The sequence below is a fragment of the Xenopus laevis genome, chromosome 5L, assembly GCF_017654675.1.
Source record: "Xenopus laevis strain J_2021 chromosome 5L, Xenopus_laevis_v10.1, whole genome shotgun sequence".
NCBI classification, from domain to species: domain Eukaryota; kingdom Metazoa; phylum Chordata; class Amphibia; order Anura; family Pipidae; genus Xenopus; species Xenopus laevis.
In genome coordinates this window covers 129,369,548-129,391,875 of record NC_054379.1, presented here as the reverse complement: position 1 = coordinate 129,391,875, position 22,328 = coordinate 129,369,548, and the positions used below count along the sequence as shown (strand labels likewise).

The following is a 22,328-nucleotide window of genomic DNA, read 5'->3' as shown; positions in this document are numbered from 1 at the left end:
TTCACCCTTAGGCTAATGACAGATGTGACTGATTCAGCCCTTACGCTGGCATCAACCTTTTTTCTTTGCCTACAGTCTGGACCAATTGCATTCACCTGGGTGCAGGCACATGGAGCAAAGTTTGGCACTAAAATGTGTGATTATGCATTTTGGCACTGAAATCCACTTTCTGTTCCTGCACCCGGGCCGATGCACATAAAAAGGACTGATGCCAGCATATGGGCAGTCGAGAATCCACCATGTCTGGCATTAGCCTTAGTGTTGAGAAATCTAAAGTGCCGGGTTCTCTGTTAATTTACTGATGCCTAATTGACAATCTTTAGGTTCAGTAGCCCCTGTCAGTTTTCATACTCTAACCCTGACTATTTTGGCCTTTACATGTCTCATTCTAAACCTGAGGCTACATTCCTTTCAGGGGTCCTCTTAAATCTACATCAGCCAACACAAGCTTGCTGTTAGTTTGAATATCCCAAATGGAAAGCATCAGATCTCCTGCTTGGAATCCTCTGGTGGGACTATGGTCTCCTTTCAGGGGCCCTCTTAAATCTACATCAGCCAACACAAGCTTGCTGTTAGTTTGAATATCCCAAATGGAAAGCATCAGATCTCCTGCTTGGAATCCTCTGGTGGGACTATGGTAGTGAAGGGTTCAACTCCAAACCAGATGTGGCTATTCAAACCTGAAATGGTAAAAGTTTCTAAATAGAAAGCCTCATTTACCCCTGAGACTAAAATCCTGTCATGATCAAGACTTCTTAGCATGCAGAATTCTGTATTGAACCAGAAACCTTAGTGAACTAATCCCCAAATGGGGTTAATTTACTAATTTGTTTGCTAAAATGAATGGTTTGCTCCATTAGACTTGTTGATATTTAGTTTTGCTTTTCTTCTAAGAATGAGACCACATACGTGTGCCCAAGGTGCAGTAAATGCTTAATAATTCTTAATATTTTTTTTTTTTTTGAAAAATGAGTTTTTATAATTATTTTCAATTATGACGGGTTTTATCAGTGTGCTTACTCAGTAATAATATTAATTATGATAAAGAGCTCAAGAGTGCTGGGATTGTCAAATACCATTGCCTCCATTGTAAGGCTCATAGCTGCAACTCGTGTAATATTCTTGGCAACCGAAGCATGGGATTGTTTGCAAGTATTGCATACAGTATGTGCATGCATATCTGGTAACGGTATTGAATTGCATGCACCAAGGGAAGCAACAGGAGCCAATTCCACATGCTTTCTTGCCACTGGTTGCCTAGAGCTGGAATAGCCAAAGTTATGAGTGCATTTATTCAGTAATGTTTGGGATTTGCAGAAATGTTGCCTTCAGTAGTTTGCCCATGCAATGCTAATGCAATATAAGGTTACCAGATCACTTCTGGGCAGCAAAATGATTATATTTAAAGGAGAACTAAAGCCTAACTAAAGAGGTAGGCTAGAAATGTTGTACATTATGTTTTGGGCTTCTGTACCAGCCTAAGGCAACCACAGCTACATGGCAGCACATGGCAGCACAGAAACCAGTGCAACTAGCATCAGAATTCAATAATCAGCCTTGCAGCATCAGCTTATATTACAGTCAAACCTCATTTTCTGCTTCAAAATTTGTGATGACCCCTAAGCTTAGCTTCTCAATAGTGTCGCAGACACTTTCCAAGATGGTGACCTCCCTGTGACAGGTTTGAAGTTCTGGATTATTTCAGCTATTGAGATGCTGAAACTTTAGCATACCACATACAACTGTCCCATTTTTCGCAGGACAGTCCCATTTTGACAGCTCAACCCACAGTCCAGGATTGTTACTGAAATGTCCTGACTTTCTCTTTGATCTCCTGCACTGAACAGCCAGAAAAAGATACAAAGTTTCTGACTTAATTGACTTTTGGCAGAGAGCCCAGAATATGTGCCAGGTGCACTTCGATACTTTTGTAACAATTTAAGATAAGCAAAGAAGTAATTGTAATAATTTAAGATAAGAAAGTCTCTTGTGGAAACTGACTTGCAGCTGAAGGGGAAAATTCACCTTCTTAGCAAAACTGTAAAAACACATAAAAACCACAGAAATGTGTTCAAACTTTCATAGACTGCGAAATTTTGTAAAATTACCATGGTAATTGAGGGGTGTGGCCACAAAAATTGGTGTGGTCAAAAAATGTTGCCGTGCGGAGGTCCCTCTTTCTATTTCCAAAATGTTGGGAGGTATGCTTTAGGCTGGTGCAATGTCAAGTTGTAAAATATAAGGCTTCTTCCAGACTATTTGTGTTTTTCCCTATTGCTTTGGTATGCAAATACTTAGCAAGTAGACATACTTTAGCTGTCCGGTAAAATACCTTCTTATAATTTTGAGCTTAGCCTTCGAAACTGACTCCTCAGTGCTGCTTTACAGAGTTTGGATGGGTATTCCACTTTTTACTTCTATCCATAAGTAAATGTGCAACTAAGTAAAATATAACTGACACATGTCATCACAATTATCTTGAACAGTTCCAGGAGGGGTGACCTTCCCCAAAAGGGACTGTCACATGGACTGATTGGGTCCCAAAACATCACAGATTATGAACCCTCCCCTTAATACAGCAGCCATGGTATTTATATTCATGGATGTATAACTGAATGCTTTATGGCTATCATTTTCAGTAATAGCCAAGCCTTTAGTACAGAAAGGGTGCTTCCAGGAATAAGCAGAATTAATGTGCTGTATACTAGAAACTATATATATATATATATATATATATATATATATATATATATATATATATATATATATATATATATATATACATATCCCAGCTTTCTAGTTTAGTCATGCTATAGCTTCTACCAGCTGTCTTGGCTTAATCAGTCCAGTTATTTAATATGAAGCAGATGAGCCCTGAGCTGTTTATACTGTTTGACAGGAACCTTTTGGTTTTTTTATACATAGATATTTTTAAATAGATTCCCAGGGTTTGGACTAAACTGTAATTTAGTGTTAATGCTGGTAGACTGTCAATAACAATGGTCTTCTTTAAAATATTCCTTAAACAGTACTGTCCAGATGAATACTTTATTTACATTTGATCCGTTCTAGAACTGACTTAGGGTTAGTCCACACTGGGCATTTTGGGGATATTTGGTTGCCTGACGACTAATCGCCTCTTTTTGCGGCGACCGATCTCCCCAAACGCCTTCCCTGACTCTGCGCTGGCTAAAATAAAACGCCGGCACTAATCACACGCAGAGATTCAGTTTCCGAAGTCACCCGAAGTTTCCTCAACTTAGGGCAACTTTTTTCATTTTAGCCGGCGCAGAGTCAGGGAAGGCGTTTGGGGAGATTGGTCGCCGCAAAAAACGAGGCAATTAGTCGCCAGGTGACCAAATCTCCCGAAAACTCCCAGTGTGGCCTGACCCTAAGGAAGGTTTTTTTTTTGTCAGTTACAATTATGGGAGCTGTTATCCAGAATGCTTGGGACCTGGTGTTTTTCAGATAAGGGGTCTTTCGGTAATTTAAATCACCATACTAAGTCTGCTAAAAATCATTTAAACATTAAATAAACCCAATAGGATTGTTTTCCCACCAATAAGGATTCATTTTATAGTAGTTGGGAACAAGTAGAAGATAATGTTTTGCTATGAAAGATGACCTTCCCATAATTCAGAGCTTTCTGGATAACATGTTTTCGGATACCTGATCCTTTGCATGTATTCATTTTTTTTGGGTTCTGTATCTCTCAGGCTTCCATCTGGGTGCTAGTGTGTAATTATCTTAGCAACCATGTTGTAGATTTAACATTGAAATGGATAGATAGTAAAGGCCCTGAGTACAGAAACAAGGAATAATGACAATAATAATACTTTTGGACCCTAACTTTCAATCTGTATTTGTTTGCTTAGATCAGTGACCTCTAATAACCAGATAGCATTTTGTGTTGGAGAGTGGTAAAAGCAGAATAGGAAGACTAATGAAAGTGATAAGGAATGTTGAAGGGATTGATTTATTATGTTTATGAAATGCTGAGAAATGTGCCCATACTATATAAATAAAGGATACAAATAGACTGTAAGGCATGGATATCATTCCTATACAGTAATTTAAAACAATATATTCAGACACTGATGCTAATGAAAATATGTGTTCTGCTTTTGTTTTACAGCTATGATGTTATCTTTGCTGGAGGCCCAGAGGAAGTGCTGCTAAAGTTCCAGCAGTCTAACCATAAGGTTGTTTTTGCTGCTGAAGGATTAATATGGCCGGATAAAAGACTGGCTGACAAGTATCCTGTTGTGCGCAGTGGGAAACGATTCCTTAATTCAGGAGGTAAATATCATTCTGGTGTGAATTCTAAAGCCACAACACTGACAACAAGATGCCACTGTCATTGATCACCACGGATGGCACTGACATGTATAATGTACTCATATCTGATATTAATGGCATTTCCTTTTGCATTTAGGGTATGTATGTGCAGTGGTGTAACTAGATATTATTGGGCCCCACAGCAAATTAATTTCAGGCCCCCAAAATGTTTATCGGTTGATTTATTTCACCAATATTTATCGAAAATGTTTATTAATTAGGGCCTCATGGGGCCCCTATACCTCCTGGGCCCCCTGCAACCGCAGAGTCTGTGTCCTCTATAGTTACACCCCATGTATGTGTTTTTAAAATGCATTTAGTGCTGTTTCATTTGTGCACCCATTAAATGCCTACCAACTGCAGGGCTATTGCTTAAAACGGGGAACAGAAGTCTGATGCATTCTGCAGTCTGTTAAAATATTGATGATAATACTATGATATTAGGCTGGCCTTTTAATTTCAATGCCAGATTAATTCTAGCTATTTACTTATGCAATGTGGATCCCTAAAGGTATGGTTTTTTCAGGATGGTTGTGTTCATATTAGTGGTAACCTGGCAGTTTTACTTCACTGAAATCGCCCAGTTAAGTGGTGCATTTTTACCGTCTTGCAAAGACAATGGTATACTTGTCCCTTGTACTTCTGTTGTTCTAATGTTTGTTTTGAAGAACAACAAAAATATATTTTCAGTTTCAAACCATTCTTGAAATTACCACCTTTATGAAATTGCTAGGGAGGCCTAAGCCTGGTTTGGAAGCTACTCAAGCCTCAGACAGAATGTGCTAGCAAATCTCTCTGCATAGAACTGTTTCAGCCTTCAATCAGCCTGGCTGACCTTTTTTCTCAGGACTCTGGAGATGAGAGTCTGAGCTTTTATGGCTTGTTTGCTCCATTAATATACTGCATCTGGCGCAGATATGCTTTCTCTTAGTAAGCCCTGTTCTCCCAGTATCCACGCTCATTTGTAATCATCCGCTGACAAGTCACAAAAGACTGTTAATGAAAAATAGATCCCCTCTAGGCAGTTCAATATTCACAATCTTGACTATCTCATAGAGAGAAAAATACCATGCTAGGGACCTTGATCTGTGGGTGCAGCATCCATCTAATATTTGGTGGCGTTTTGAGTTTTACTGTACCATGCTATATACATTATAAGATCTTGGAACAGCAATGACAAATCAGTGTATCATATCATAAGGGCCTTTAAATTTTTCTTTCTTTTCTGGGGTCAAATGATTGGATCTGCCTAATTTGCCCAATCTCATTTGATGACCTTTCCAAAAAAAAGAACAGCGAAAAAGAGGAAAATTAAGGACACCCTTGATTTTATTTTATATTTTTATGGAAAAAAACTGGGCAGTGACTGTTTTGCTCAGAGTATGCAGCCCATAGGACCATGTTTTCTATGGAAAATATTTTAGTAGTTCTTTTAGTATGTAACTTTTAGTATGTTATAGAATGGCTATTTATTAGCAACTTTTCAATTGGTCTTCATTTTTCATTCCCCAGGGGAGAAATGTCAGGGCTCTAAAGGTGGCCATACACGTTATAACTATGATCTTTCCCACGACCAGCACCGTAACTAGAGGGGGGCGGGCCCTGGTGCGTGACGCGCAGCTCGGCCCCTCCCCCTCCGTGCGGCCGTATTTCAGTGACGCGCGGCGCTGCTGGGGGGATTTCAGTGGCGCGCAGCGCTGCCAGTGGGCCCTGAGGGGGTGCAGGCCCTGGCCCGCTCGCACCCCCTGCTCCCCCGGTAGTTCCGCCACTGCCCACGACCTTTCTACCTCTATCTGACAGCTATGCTTATCTGATGTTCAGGTGCCCAAAATTCTATGGGATTGCGAATTTTTGGCTCTGTTTCCACAAAACTTTTTGCTGCCGACAAAACTCAGAAATTTGTAGCAAAACCAAACATGGAGAAAGAATTTGTGCATCACTAGCTATAATATCTGACAAAATTAGGGATGCACCAAATCCTGCCCAATCCAAGTGCCTGGCCAAACGAAATCTGAATCCAAAAAAACACATGAATTTTTTTCACAAACTAGGAAGTAAAAAAAAAAAAAAAAAGTAAAACCACAAGCTATGTGCGTGGTTCTCTTTCCCCCTTGTTTCCCTAACTTACATATGCAAATTAGGGTTCCGATTCAGTTTGGAAATCTTTCACAAAGGATTCTGGATTTGGCCAAATCATAAAATAGTGGATTCAGTGCATCCACGGTTTATGCCAATATTTACTGACATGCATGTAAAAAAAAAACACTGAATTATTAAAAGCCTTTTGATCATACAATCAGCAGCAGCCTAACTGTTATATGAAAGGTATGATGGTACATTATTACTTTTCTGCGTTTTAGGATTTATCGGATATCTGCCATATGTTAAACAAATTGTGCAGCAATGGAATCTCCAGGATAACGACGATGATCAACTTTTCTACACCAAAATCTACATAGATCAAACCCAAAGGGTAAGATGCTCATTGGGGAAGGGGAAGTCTAGCGTTCCTGCTCCCTAGGTGTAATTGTGGGAGAAAAACTGGGAGGGGTACAGTATTTTTTATTTTAATGTATTAAGGGGTGAATGAAAAGCACATCATGGCACCTTATCTTGTCAGCCCTAGAGATAAAAAAAAAGGGTCCTTAGTACCCTAGTAGGGCTGTCACTAGTTAGACTACATGACACACGTAAATTATCCTTCTGATGTATGGCTGCTTACTTAATGTTTCATGATTCTGGAAAGTGGTGTGTGCTCTCCTCCTGTCTTTTTCAGATAATACAGTATTTATGTATTATCAATATAAACGTTATTGTGTTTTCAAAGACTTTGACAACAAAATCAGCATCATTTACAAGTGCAGTGTGCTAAGTGCAAATTTGGAGTCACATTGCCATATTTTTTGCCCATAATAGAGCATTTTTACTCCTTCCATTGTAGTTGGAACTACAGTGGGATAGTGCACAAAATGAACACATTAGCACATGTATAATAAAAAAAAAGCACCAGCTTGTAAAAACTTTGCTGACTGTACAAGATGAACATCAAAAAAATGTAGGCACCTCTGTTGTTGCATTGCTGATCCTTCAAATTTTGCCCATGATCTGCCCAGTTACGCACCCTTATCCATGCCAATCCATGACTCCTTCACAGCCAGCTCTCCCCTCATCTGGTCAGTCACCTTAATCTACATTAATAAGGATCGCAACAAAGTCACTCTCATTCTGGGGGTTTCTTTCTTTTTGAGCCACACCTTTTGTGAGAGCCCTACTAATCAGCACCCCTTTGATTAGGCACCTTTAAAGTAGAAGTAAAGACATCTTGCACTCGGGGGTGCCAAATGTTAGGCACTCCCAAAATGTTAGGCATCCCCAAGTGATTGTGTTGACTTACCTGAAACCCCGGGCCGGTGCTCCTATAAGCAGAAAACTGCACCGGCGCAGGGTTCTTCCAATGAGCACCGTAGAGTGACCCTCTCCTGTCTTCCTCTTTCTTTGCATGGCTGCGCAAAAAGCCAAACTTTATCTAAAATTTGAAGAAGAAGCTGGAAGAGAAGCGCTCCATGGTACTCGCAGTAATAACCCCGGGCCGGTGCAGTTTTCTGCTGATAGGAGCACAGGCCCGGGGTTTCAGGTAAGTAAATACAATCACTTGGGGTGCCTAACTTTTGGCACCCCCAAGTGCAAGACGACTTTCCTTCTCCTTTAACTGGAGGTAATGCCTCATATCTAGGGCAAATATATATATATATATATATATATATATATATATATATATATATATATATATATATATATGTTTTGTGAGCATAAATATGTTTCAGACATCTCACATAATAGCAAAACTTTATATAGTCTGATTCCTTTTGCTCCTTTTTCTTGGGAAATGCAGGCATTCCCTCACCTTCTGGTCTAAATTCTAAATTAACTTTTTTTTGTACCATAATAAAATTGTCTAATCTTCCAGTGTAGTCTATGTACAGTTAATGCAAAGTGACACTGTAGACAAATATAATACTGTGTAGCTATTTCATTTTAGCACATGAATATAAAATGGTTTGGCTTTGGTTGTGCAATTGAGCACCTATGTTTGTAAATGAGTTTTCTGTGTATATTGTTTATACAGTAAATGCCAGTAAGAAATAGGATGCAGCTGCAGGTCTGTACTTGTGTCTGATTTATAATGGCTGTATTTGAGGAAACTAAACCTGCTACTGCCTGCTTCTATATTTGTTGCCAAACCTCAATTCCATTTAGAAGAGTGAAAGTTGCCATATGCTGTTCTGTATGACTTCACTGAATACTGATGTGATGATATTTCTCATACAATAGTTTTCTCATTTTAGGTTGTTTAACATAAGAAATATTGTGAATTACCATTGAGGTAACTTTCCAAAAATGTTGAAGCATTATTTAAAGGATTAAGATGTCCCACTGTCCAGTTCATTTTTAGAATTTCCATACAAATAAAATGGAAACTATAATTAAATCTCTTTGTTTGGAAATAAAATATTGGCCTGGATTTTTAGCTGAAAAAAAAAATTCCTTTACAGCTGTCATAAAAATCTTAAAAAAAGGATTTCGATGTTTTTAGATAAAAACCAAGTCTACCTAAAAGTAAAGTAATGAGCTCAGGTGCCTCTTAAAGGGGTTGTTCAGATAGATCACCAGAAATAATGACTTTTTCCAATTACTTTCTATTTTCTATGTGTCACCGTTTTTCTAATAATGAAGTGTAAAGTGTCATTTTTCACCTTCTGAAGCAGCTCTGTAAACTGTTCTAAATTGATGTATTTAGTTGATACATTTCTTATATTTGTCCCTGCTGAGCAGAATCTCTGGGTTTCATTAAAGGTAGTTGTTAGAATTGATACAATAGTTGCTAATATTCCAGAGATGCTGCTGAGAAATGTATCAACTAAATGTTGCAAAATTGTAACAGTTTAGAGTTTACACCTGAATTACTGAGCTGCCAGACTCAAACACCAGAGACACCAACATTCAACTTTAAACTTAGATTTTAGAAAAACAGTAAAAAAATAAATAATGGAAAGTAATTGAAAAAAGACTTTATTTGTGGTGAACAATCTAAAAACAACTGAACTGAGAAAAAGTGTTTGGAAGGTTAACAACCCCTTTAAAAGAAATGAATTAACCTTCTATCTTGTTTGAGAGCTAGAAGTGCTTTCTTAGGTTCCTACGTGCGCTGTACTTTCAGATCTTATTCCGTGCCATGAAATTATGCATTCTAGGCATTCCTAAGCTTTCTGGGGCCCTTTAAGAAGAACTAACTCCATGCCCCTAAACTTTTTCTTCTGAAAGTATTTGTTAAAAATGAATTTAAAATGTGTGGAGAGATAACACATATGTTTGGTTTTCTAGGGCAACATCAATATCACACTGGATCACAAATCAAGAATTTTCCAGAACATTAATGGAGCACTTGGTATGACCATTCAGATTCTTTTTCATATTTTTATCCATCAGGGTTTCCATGTTTAATAATATATAAGGTAGTAGGCTTGTAGGAAAATGTAAGAAATTATACGAAAATGTGAAAATGTAACAAATTATAATTAGGAAAAAAAAAATATTTGCACTGCCAGGAACAAAGAAGAAATTATTTAATCTATAAAATCTATTTAATTTATAAAAATAATCAGTTTCCAAAACCCTTATATAAAAGTTGAAAAAAAAAGTCAGTTTCCGAAACCTTTATATAAAGGTTGATAAAAATAATCAGTTAATCAAAACCCTTATATAAAGGTTGATTAAAATGTTTGATACGCTTTAATTTTGAGCTAGGTTTAGGGTCTTTTGACATTGAATTTAAAGCAGTTTCGATTGTAGCTTTTAGCTGAGTGATTAATTGACGAAGATTTACTTATACATGTATGGTACCTGTTATCCAGAATGCTCTGGACCTGGGGTTTTCCAGATAACGGATCCAATAAGGATTAATTACATCTTAGTTTGGATCAAGTACAGGGTACTAATTTATTATTATAGAGAGAAAGGAAATCAGTTTTACCTTATTTGGTTAAAATGGAGTCTATGGGAGATGACCTTTCCATAATAAGGAGCTTTCTGGATAACGGGTTTCCAGATAATGGATCCTATACCTGTACATATCATGAGCTCATTGAAACCAGATTAGATGAGTTATGTTAGCTAGGCCTTTCCCCTGTTGCATGTCCCTAATAAAAGCTTTAGCAGCTATTAGTAGTATTACTGTGTTCTGCCATAATTTCATTTGTGAGGGTGTGAAATAGTGAACATTTGGGGACTGACATAGACACTACATATAATATAATCTGCGATCCAGCTACTAATCTGGAGAGTAGGCTTTCCTTAGCCTGGAAATAAGGTCATGCACCACGGTAATCCCCCACTCAAAGGAAGTTGGTATTGTACATACCAAATTAGAACTAGAGATATGTTTTTGAAGATGTCAGTTCAACAATAGCAATGTATTTATATCTGTCCACAAACAATAAACATGACTTTATTAACGCTTATTCAGGCACAATTAGTCCCTTAGGCATGGAGAGAATATTGATATTCCTAGACTAGAGTCAGTTTGCACGGATTCATGGTGTTTACAAAAATGTAAATAAATAAGTTAACTTCATGTTCTGCGTTGCAGATGAAGTTATTTTAGCTTTTGAAGATGGAAAAGCACGTGTTCGGAATTCGCAGTATGAAACCTTGCCGGCTTTAATACATGGAAATGGCCCAACAAAGGTACAGTATGTCTTATATCATGTGTGCTGCCTGCCTTGTGTGTTGCTTCTGAAATATAATTTATAGTAATTTTCGAACATTTTTCTTATTTAAATATTTCGAGATGTTTGCATACTGACGTTCCTGTTTACACTTGCTTCAATAAAGGGGCTTCTAACCTTTCCCAAATGGTCCCCAGCTGCCTGCGTCTGCCAGAGGCAGATCATTTCCTCATTGTGTGAATGGGAAGTAATGACACATGGGGAAGATGTTTTGCACCTAGAGATACTTCACTAGTGCATGGCACTAGTATTCCTAGTACAGGTATAGGATCTGTTATCTGAAAACCTACTATCTGGAGACCTCTGAATTGGGGAAGGCCATCTCGCATAGGGGCAGACTTGCTAAAGGGTGAGGTGACTAACGCTGGCAAAAATTCACCAGCGTGACGTCATTCAGGCACTTCACCGATTTATTAATGGGGGCAGTCATAACTTCGCTAGCCAAAAAGACAGACGCTAGCAATCGTTCGAACTCTATCGCCAGGCGAATTTTCGATCTGGCGAATGAACGTTACTCCGCATATTCAATAAGATGCAGATTTTACTGAACGTTACCTCTTTAGCCAGACTTGCCTTCGCCAGCTCAGACCAGGCGAAGTGCAATGGAGTGCATAGGACTTCCTAAATTTTTAGTGGAAAATTTTTCTAAGTCCCAAAAAACGCTGGTGTCTTTTCCTTTTTTCAGAGTGATAGCCTGAAAAAGTCCTTAAATTTTTTTTTTTTGGTAACCGGGTTCCCCCATACATTTCCTAACATATGGAACATAAACTATACTCTGGGCTCATGTGTAGGGGCATTATAACAACTCTATGTTTTTTATTAAGGTTCCCTAGACTTGTGTAATGTAATGTATGTGCAACATATACTTGCATACAACTTTATAATTTCCCGCCGTATGCAAATTAGCCAACGCTAGCGAGTCTTCGCTATGATTGCCGAAGTAACGTTAGCGAAAATTCGCCAGCATTCGGCGCCCTGGAGGCAACGTCACATTCTAGTGAATTGGCATTGTTGTAGCAAATTTAGGCCTGTCGAAGTGTTGCAAATGCTGCAAAGTCATCACTGGCGAATTTTCGACCGTTAGTAAATTTGCCCCATTCTTATTTTTAAAAATTATTTCCCATTTCTCTGTAATAGAGATGTCGCGAACTGTTCGCCGGCGAACTTGTTCGCGCGAACATCGGGTGTTCGCGCTCGCCGGAAGTTCGCGAACGTCGCGCGACGTTCGCCATTTTGGGTTCGCCATTGTTGGCGCTTTTTTTTGCCCTCTCACCCCAGACCAGCAGGTACATGGCAGCCAATCAGGAAGCTCTCCCCTGGACCACTCCCCTTCCCTATAAAAACCGAAGCCCTGCAGCGTTTTTTCACTCTGCCTGTGTGTGCTGAAGAGATAGTGTAGGGAGAGAGCTGCTGCCTGTTAGTGATTTCAGGGACAGTTGAAAGTTTGCTGGCTAGTAATCGTTTTGATACTGCTCTGTTATTGGAGGGACAGAAGTCTGCAGGGGTTTGAGGGACATTTAAGCTTAGGTAGCTTTGCTGGCTAGTAATCTACCTTCTACTGCAGTGCTCTGTATGTAGCTGCAGTGGGCAGCTGTCCTGCTTCTGATCTCATCTGCTGACTGCTGCAATAACAGTAGTCCTTGTAAGGACTGCTTTTATTTATTTTTTTGTTGTTTTACTACTACTACTACTACTACTATAAGAGCCCAGTGCTATTAGTCTAGCAGTGTTGGGGAGTGGGACTGGTGTGCTAATCTGCTGCTCCTAGTAGTTCAGCAGCACCAACTTTAATTTTTTTTTTTTAATATTCATTTTTTTTTTATTTTACTTTTTTTTATTTTACTACCGCTGTAGTAGTGTATAAGTTGACCTTTTAGGCATTATTTGCCCTGTAGGCATTATTTGCACACTGTTTTCTTCAACCCGCCATCTAGCTGTGTGACCTTGTTCACATTCTGTCTAAATATCCATAATATTACCGTCTCCAGAAAAAACACCGGAGTGACTTTTTTCAAGCAGCCATAATATATTTTACGTAATCCGTATCCACCGCTGTAGTAGTGTATACGTTGACCTTGTAGGCATTATTTGCACACTGTTTTCTTCAACCCGCCATCTAGCTGTGTGACCTTGTTCACATTCTGTCTAAATATCCATAATATTACCGTCTCCAGAAAAAACACCGGAGTGACTTTTTTCAAGCAGCATTCATATATTTTACGTAATCCGTATCCACCGCTGTAGTAGTGTATACGTTGACCTTGTAGGCATTATTTGCACACTGTTTTCTTCAACCCGCCATCTAGCTGTGTGAGCTTGTTCACATTTTGTCTAAATATTAATAATATTATCGTCTCTAGAAAAACCACTTGAGTTACTTTTTTTCAAGCAGCATTCATATATTTTACGTAATCCGTATCCACCGCTGTAGTAGTGTATACGTTGACCTTGTAGGCATTATTTGCACACTGTTTTCTTCAACCCGCCATCTAGCTGTGTGACCTTGTTCACATTCTGTCTAAATATCCATAATATTACCGTCTCCAGAAAAAACACCGGAGTGACTTTTTTCAAGCAGCCATAATATATTTTACGTAATCCGTATCCACCGCTGTAGTAGTGTATACGTTGACCTTGTAGGCATTATTTGCACACTGTTTTCTTCAACCCGCCATCTAGCTGTGTGACCTTGTTCACATTCTGTCTAAATATCCATAATATTACCGTCTCCAGAAAAAACACCGGAGTGACTTTTTTCAAGCAGCCATGATATATTTTACGTAATCCGTATCCACCGCTGTAGTAGTGTATACGTTGACCTTGTAGGCATTATTTGCACACTGTTTTCTTCAACCCGCCATCTAGCTGTGTGACCTTGTTCACATTCTGTCTAAATATCCATAATATTACCGTCTCCAGAAAAAACACCGGAGTGACTTTTTTCAAGCAGCATTCATATATTTTACGTAATCCGTATCCACCGCTGTAGTAGTGTATACGTTGACCTTGTAGGCATTATTTGCACACTGTTTTCTTCAACCCGCCATCTAGCTGTGTGAGCTTGTTCACATTTTGTCTAAATATTGATAATATTATCGTCTCTAGAAAAACCACTTGAGTTACTTTTTTTCAAGCAGCATTCATATATTTTACGTAATCCGTATCCACCGCTGTAGTAGTGTATACGTTGACCTTGTAGGCATTATTTGCACACTGTTTTCTTCAACCCGCCATCTAGCTGTGTGACCTTGTTCACATTCTGTCTAAATATCCATAATATTACCGTCTCCAGAAAAAACACCGGAGTGACTTTTTTCAAGCAGCATTCATATATTTTACGTAATCCGTATCCACCGCTGTAGTAGTGTATACGTTGACCTTGTAGGCATTATTTGCACACTGTTTTCTTCAACCCGCCATCTAGCTGTGTGAGCTTGTTCACATTTTGTCTAAATATTGATAATATTATCGTCTCTAGAAAAACCACTTGAGTTACTTTTTTCAAGCAGCATTCATATATTTTACGTAATCCGTATCCACCGCTGTAGTAGTGTATACGTTGACCTTGTAGGCATTATTTGCACACTGTTTTCTTCAACCCGCCATCTAGCTGTGTGTATTATCGTTTCCAGAAAAACCAACTGAGTTTTTGTTTTTGTTGTTGTTTTTTTAAAAATAATGCCAGGCAAAGGCAGGCCGCCACGCAGAGGCCGTGCTAGGGGCCGTGCTGCTATGCAATCCTGTGGCCCTAGCAAATTGCCCAGTTTTAAAAAGCCAATGACCCTGAACTCCCAAAATGCTGAAGAGGTAGTTGACTGGCTTACACAGCACACCCCATCCTCTACCGTTTCTAACTTTACCACAACATCCTCCTCATCCTCCACTGCTATGGCCACCCCACGTAACACTTCCTCCACCACCGGTGCCCCTTCTTCACTGGGGTCAGAGGAGTTATTTTCCCATGAGTTTCTTGAACTGAGTAATGCGCAACCATTATTGCCAGAAGAAGATGAAGGAGATGAGGACCTTACACCAGATTTAATTCTGGCAGAGAACACGATAGAGATGGACATAATGAGTGATGAGGAGGAGGTCCCCGCTGCTGCTTCCTTCTGTGATGTGTCAGAAGAAATTGATGCATCTGAGGAGAATGATGATGAGGAGATTGATGTTTTGTGGGTGCCTAGTAGAAGAGAGCAAGAGGAGGGTAGTTCAGATGGAGAGACGGAGAGTCAGAGAGGCAGTAGGAGAATAAGACTTAGAAGAAGCAGGGAGGACAGCCCGCAGGGATCAGTAGGGCAACAACATGTATCGGCACCTGTGTTCAGCCGGCCAACGCACCCGCCATTGCCGCCAATGCCGCCAACTTCTACTGTTACCGCCAGATCGCACACTTCCAAAAAGTCAGCAGTGTGGGATTTTTTTAATGTGTGTGCCTCTGACAAAAGCATTGTAATTTGCAATGAGTGCAGTCAGAAACTGAGCCTTGGTAAGCCCAACAGCCACATAGGTACAACTTCTATGCGAAGGCACATGAGCGGCAAGCACAAAGCACTTTGGGAGCAACACCTCAAAGGCAACAGGCAAACTAAAAGCCACACTCCTTCTGGTCCAGCATCTTACTGCTCTACCTCTGCTCTCCTTGACCCGTCTGAACCACCCTCCACTCCGCCTTCCACCTTGACCACCTGTTCCCATTCCCAGTCATCTGCCACCAGCCAAGTTTCTGTGAAGGCCATGTTTGAGCGTAAGAAGCCAATGTCTGACTGTCACCCCCTTGCCCGGCGTCTGACAGCTGGCTTGTCTGCACTCTTAGCCCGCCAGCTTTTACCATACCAGCTGGTGGACTCTGAGGCCTTCCGCAAATTTGTAGCAATTGGGAAACCGCAGTGGAAGGTACCCAGCCGCAATTTTTTTTCTAAAAAGGGAATACCACACCTGTACCAACATGTGCAGAGCCAAGTTACCGCATCTCTGTCACTTAGTGTTGGGCCAAAGGTCCATATGACTACTGACGCATGGTCCTCCAAGCATGGTCAGGGCAGGTATGTCACCTACACTGCCCACTGGGTGAACTTGGTAATGGCTGGGAAGCAGGGAATGGGTAGCTCAACAACAACAGTGGAGTTGGTGTCACCGCCACGGATTGCACGCGGTTCTGCCACCACCTCTACTCCTCCATCGCTCTCTACCTCGTCTTCTTCTTCTTCTTACTCTGCTGCTGGGTCCTCCTTCTCCTCCTCCACACCTGTGCACCCCCAGCTCCCCCTAGGCTATTCGACGTGCCAGGTACGCCGTTGTCACGCTGTCTTGGGGATGACGTGCCTGGAAAGCAAAAACCATACCGGATCTGTACTCCTGTCATCTCTGCAGTCACAGGCCGATCGGTGGCTGACCCCACACCAACTGCAGATCGGAAAAGTGGTGTGTGACAATGGAAGCAATCTGTTGGCAGCGTTGAGACTAGGCAATTTAACACATGTGCCCTGCATGGCACATGTGTTAAATTTAATAGTCCAACGTTTTGTCTCCAAGTACCCAGGATTCCAGGACGTTCTCACCCAGTCCAGAAAGGTGTCGGCCCATTTCAGACGTTCCTACACAGCCATGGCACGCCTTGCTGACATTCAGCAGCGCTACAACATGCCAGTCAGGCGTTTGATTTCTGACAGCCAGACTCGCTGGAATTCAACGCTCCTTATGTTGGAACGTCTGCTGCAACAACAAAGGGCCGTCAACGAGTACCTTTTTGAACTGGGTGGTAGGACTGGATCTGCACAGCTGGGGATTTTTTTCCCCCGTTACTGGGTGCTTATGCGCGATGCCTGCAGGCTCATGCGACCTTTTGAAGAGGTGACAAATATGGTCAGTCGCACCGAAGGCACCATCAGCGACCTAATACCCTTCGCTTTCTTCCTGGAGCGTGCCGTGCGACGAGTGACAGATGAGGCTGTAGACCAGCGTGACGAGGAGCTGGAAGCGCACGATTTCTGGTCGGAATCACCAGAACGAACCCAGGCACCTGCTGCAACGCAGGGAGAGGTGCCAGAAGTGGAGTCAGAGGAGGAAGGTGGCTTTGTGGAGGAGGAGGAGGAGGACCAACAGGAGCAGGCTTCCCAGGGGGCTAGTGGTGACCTTTTGGGGACCCCTGGTCTTGTACGTGGCTGGGGGGAGGAGACCGTGGATGATGCAGTCCTTGATAATGAGGAAGCGGAGATGGATAGCTCTGCATCCAACCTTGTGAGAATGGGGTCTTTCATGCTGTCATGCCTGTTGAAGGACCCCCGTATCAAGAGGCTTAAGGAGAAGGACCTGTACTGGGTCGCAACGCTACTAGACCCTCGGTACAAGCATAAAGTGTCAGAAATGTTACCAACATACCACAAGTCCGAAAAGATGCGGCATTTACAAACCAGCCTGCAAAACATGTTGTACAATGCTTTTAAGGGTGATGTCACTTCAGGAACTCATCAACATTCCAGGGGCAGAGGTGCCAGTAATCCTGCCACGAGCACACCTGCAAGGACAAAGCCCTTTGGCCAGTCTGTAACGTCAGACATGCAAATGTTTTTCTGTCCAAGGCAGCGCCACAACCCTTCTGGATCCACCCTCAAAGAACGCCTCGACCGGCAGGTAGCGGACTACCTGGCATTAACTGCAGATATCGACACTCTGAGGAGCGATGAACCCCTGGACTACTGGGTGCGCAGGCTTGATCTGTGGCCAGAGCTGTCACAATTTGCCATGAACCTCTTGTCTTGCCCAGCCTCAAGTGTGCTCTCAGAAAGGACCTTCAGTGCAGCAGGAGGGATTGTAACTGAGAAGAGAACTCGCCTAGGTCACAAAAGTGTCGATTACCTGACCTTTATTAAAATGAATGAGGGGTGGATCTCGGAGGGTTACTGCACGCCGGAAGACTTGTTCTGACTTCTATGCAGCTGTCCTTCTCTTCAAGCCTCATGACTCCACACACAGCTGTCCTTTAGCGTCCTCCTCCTCCCTCCGCCACCGTTACAAACTAGGGTGCAAACCCTACTGGTTTAATTTTTTCTGGCCTCTGTGCTTCAGTGGCTGCAACCAAAAAAACTGGGCAAACAATGTCTACAAGGTCAACGTATGGCAAAAAATGACTATTTTCAGCATTTATATGGCATATTTTTTCTGGCAACTGTGCTTCAGTGGCTGCGTCCAAAAAAATGCATATTTTCTGCATTTATATGGCATAATTTTTCTGGCCTCTGTGCTTCAGTGGCTGCAACCAAAAAAATGCATATTTTCAGCATTTATATGGCATAATTTTTCTGGCCTCTGTGCTTCAGTGGCTGCAACCAAAAAAATTTATATTTTCAGCATTTATATGGCATAATTTTTCTGGCAACTGTGCTTCAGTGGCTGCGACCAAAAAAATGCATATTTTCAGCATTTATATGGCATAATTTTTCTGGCCTCTGTGCTTCAGTGGCTGCAACCAAAAAAATTTATATTTTCAGCATTTATATGGCATAATTTTTCTGGCAACTGTGCTTCAGTGGCTGCGACCAAAAAAATGCATATTTTCTGCATTTATATGGCATAATTTTTCTGGCCTCTGTGCTTCAGTGGCTGCAACCAAAAAAATTTATATTTTCAGCATTTATATGGCATAATTTTTCTGGCCTCTGTGCTTCAGTGGCTGCAACCAAAAAAATGCATATTTTCAGCATTTATATGGCATAATTTTTCTGGCAACTGTGCTTCAGTGGCTGCGACCAAAAAAATGACTATTTTCAGCATTTATATGGCATATTTTTTCTGGACTCTGTGCTTCAGTGGCTGCGGCCAAAAAAACTGGGCAAACAATGCCTACAAGGTCAACGACGTTGACCTTGTAGGCATTGTTTGCCCAGTTTTTTTGGCCGCAGCCACTGAAGCACAGAGGCCAGAAAAAATATGCCATATAAATGCTGAAAATAGTAATTTTTTGCCATACGTTGACTCAACGTATATGGCAAAAAATGACTATTTTCAGCATTTATATGGCATATTTTTTCTGGCAACTGTGCTTCAGTGGCTGCGACCAAAAAAACTGGGCAAACAATGCCTACAAGGTCAACGTATGGCAAAAAATGACTATTTTCAGCATTTATATGGCATATTTTTTCTGGCAACTGTGCTTCAGTGGCTGCAACCAAAAAAACTGGGCAAACAATGTCTACAAGGTCAACGTATGGCGAAAAATTACTATTTTCAGCATTTATATGGCATATTTTTTATGGCAACTGTGCTTCAGTGGCTGCGTCCAAAAAAACTGGGCAAACAATGCCTACAAGGTCAACGTATGGCAGTTGTTTAAAGAGAACAGTAGATTACTAGCCAGCAAAGCTACCTAAGCTAAAATGTCCCTCAAATCCCTGCAGACTTCTGTCCCTCCAATACAGAGCAGTATCAAGCAGATTACTAGCCAGCAAACTTACTATCATCTGTCCCTGAAATCACTAACAGCTCTCCCCCTACACTATCTCTTCCAAGCACACACAGGCAGATTTTTCAGATACATTTTTGCCCTTGATCCCCCTCTGGCATGCCACTGTCCAGGTCGTTGCACCCTTTAAACAACTTTAAAATCATTTTTCTGGCCAGAAATGTCTTTTCTAGATGTTAAAGTTCGCCTTCCCATTGAAGTCTATGGGGTTCGCGAACCGTTCGCGAACCGCTCGCATTTTTGTGCAAGTTCGCGAATATGTTCGCGAACTTTTTTTCCGACGTTCGCTACATCCCTACTCTGTAATAATAAAACAGTACCTTGTACTTGATCCTAGCTAGGTTGCATGACTCCATACTGTTAGCAAAACGATCCTACTGGGTTTATTTATGTTTAAATGATTTTTAGCAGACATAAGGTCTGGTCATCCTAATTATGGAAAGATCCCTTATCGTGAAAACCCCAGGCCCCAAACATTCTGGATAATAGATCCTATACCTGTAATGAGTCTTGTTATATATAAAGATATGTTTATTTTTGATGTGACTGTGTTTAAAGTTGGATTTGATTACTGACAATATAGTTGCATGCTGCAGCTGGTGGACATACATTTAATAAATATTAGCTTAGCAGTGGTCCTGTACACTCTGTAAAGGCACTCTACATAAAAAATTAATTATGCTTATTTGCCTTTTTATTATGGCTCATAAGTATTGTTTTGTTCTAAATGAAATAAACCCTCAATATTAAATGATAACGTCTGATCCTAAGTACAACTTTATTTTTTCATGTGAAAAAAAAAAGACACAAATGCCTTCTGCTTTTACAGTGCCTAAGGGGCTAAGTGATAATGCATGCATGTAGAAGTGTGACCTCAGATTCCTGCGAATTCTGCATGTGCCTCTTTACAGGGATTAATCTTTCCCTAGTCAGATATTTGTGTTCACTGACAAGTCAGCTTATTCAAGCAACATGGAAAAAGGAAATGACATTACAGGGGGAAAATCGGCCTTACAAGAGAAGGACTAGACTATGACAGCCTGATGTCAAATGGAAAACATTTGCTTCTTTCCTACTAACATTAGTGTGTGGTTTCTGTCTCATCAACAAACCCACAGATTTTTCTGAGCCCCTAAAGCACAAATGAATTTGAGATTATAGCGGTGACAGCACTTGGCTGCTTGTCATGCTCAGTGTCCTGCAATAAACGTGCCTGAGTTTATTAGTGGAACTGCATCTTTCACATCCTGGAGTTCTATTTTACCTTGGGAATATTTTGCCAGCAAGGTCTGTTTTTCTATGTTCAGTAAAAATTTAACTTCAAAGGGTTTTCTCAGTCATGATTACGTTTTATTTTCATAAAGAGAAGAAAGGAGAAGGAAGGGAGTAGCCCAGAAAGTGGAAGAAAATAGAAAATGGAAATAAGATAGGTATTTTCCTAAGCAAGAGCAAATATGATGGACTATTGTGAAACATTGGGGCAAATTCACTAACATTCGTAGTTGCGCCAGGCGCAACTTCGCCGCGCTTCGCTGCACTTCGCCAGGCGTAGTTTCGCCAGCGCTCCGCAAATTGACTAAAATCCGAAGTTGCGCACAGGGGTAGCGTAAGATTGCGAAGTTGCGCTAGCGTTGATTCGCTAAGTGAAGCGAAGTTACGCTAGCGAAGGCTAATTTGCATACGGCGCCAAATTCAAATTTCAATGGAGGAATACGTATCAGCACTACAAATGGCTAGAAAACCTTCAAAACATCAAATAAAAATTGTATTTTGCCCTACACATATGCCCACTGTATAGGTAAGTTCCATGAGTCAGGAAATGTAGGGGGGAAGGAGGGGAGCCCCAAAAAATTTTTCGATCTTTTTTAGCCTATCACCCATAATGTAGAAAACACATTGGAAGACTTTTTTTGAAGCAATCCCTATCTACTCTATTGCGCTTCGCCTGGTCTGAGGTGGCGAAGGAAGTCTAACGTAAAAGGTAGCGTTCAGTACACTGCGCACATTAGTGAATTTGCATAGTTACGTCCGTATCGAAAATTCGCCAGGCATAAGGGTGCGAAGTAACACTAGCGAATCTATGCCAGTGTTCGTGAATTTGCGAAGTAACGAAAATGCCAAACGCTAGCGAATTAATGCTAGCGTTCGGCGCTTCAGCGCTTAGTGAATTTGCTCCAAAGTCTTTGTGAGGGTTTGTCTTTGCCACTGTGCACATATACTATCAATTTTCCCCAAGTACTAAATTGCCCTTTGAAATACTGTTACACTAAGGGACAGATTTATCAAGGGTCGAATTTAGAGTTTTTGGGAGTTTATAAAAACTCCCATAAACCTCAATTTTCGAGTTTACATAATTTTTTCAAATCAGGCAAACTCGAATCGAATTTGATTTGAGTTTTTTCATCCTGATTTTCAGGATGCCACCAAACAACTCCAAATTGATTCCATAGGATAGACAGAAATTTGGCAGGTTTAAAGGCGCGAGTAGTCGAATTCAAGTTCTTAAAGGCCAGTACATGATACATTTTGAAATTCAAATTCGAATTCCCTAGTTGAATTACACTAAAATAAACTCGACAATTAGAATTTTTAAATTTGAAATTATAATTCTAATTTTCACTTGTTAAATCTGCCCCTAAGTGAAATAAATGTACACTACTTGGCTAGAAAGAGCATAACTGATTCAGTGGCACTTTGTGGCATTCCTGGTATTTTTCCAACTTAATAGCCCAAATATGTGGCGT

At 40.8% G+C, this 22,328-nt stretch overlaps 1 protein-coding gene across 2 annotated transcripts in view; it reads left to right on the top strand.

Annotated features, from left to right (window-relative positions):
• The window catches only part of plod2.L (procollagen-lysine, 2-oxoglutarate 5-dioxygenase 2 L homeolog), an 83,525-nt gene that overhangs the window by 29,741 nt on the left and 31,456 nt on the right, over positions 1-22,328 (top strand). For both annotated transcript variants that reach the window (XM_018263829.2, XM_018263828.2), the window contains exons 4-7: positions 4,136-4,299; positions 6,699-6,811; positions 9,721-9,784; positions 10,985-11,082. In XM_018263829.2, coding sequence (XP_018119318.1) covers positions 4,136-4,299; positions 6,699-6,811; positions 9,721-9,784; positions 10,985-11,082 — 439 coding nt within the window. The remainder of the gene's footprint in view (positions 1-4,135; positions 4,300-6,698; positions 6,812-9,720; positions 9,785-10,984; positions 11,083-22,328) is intronic.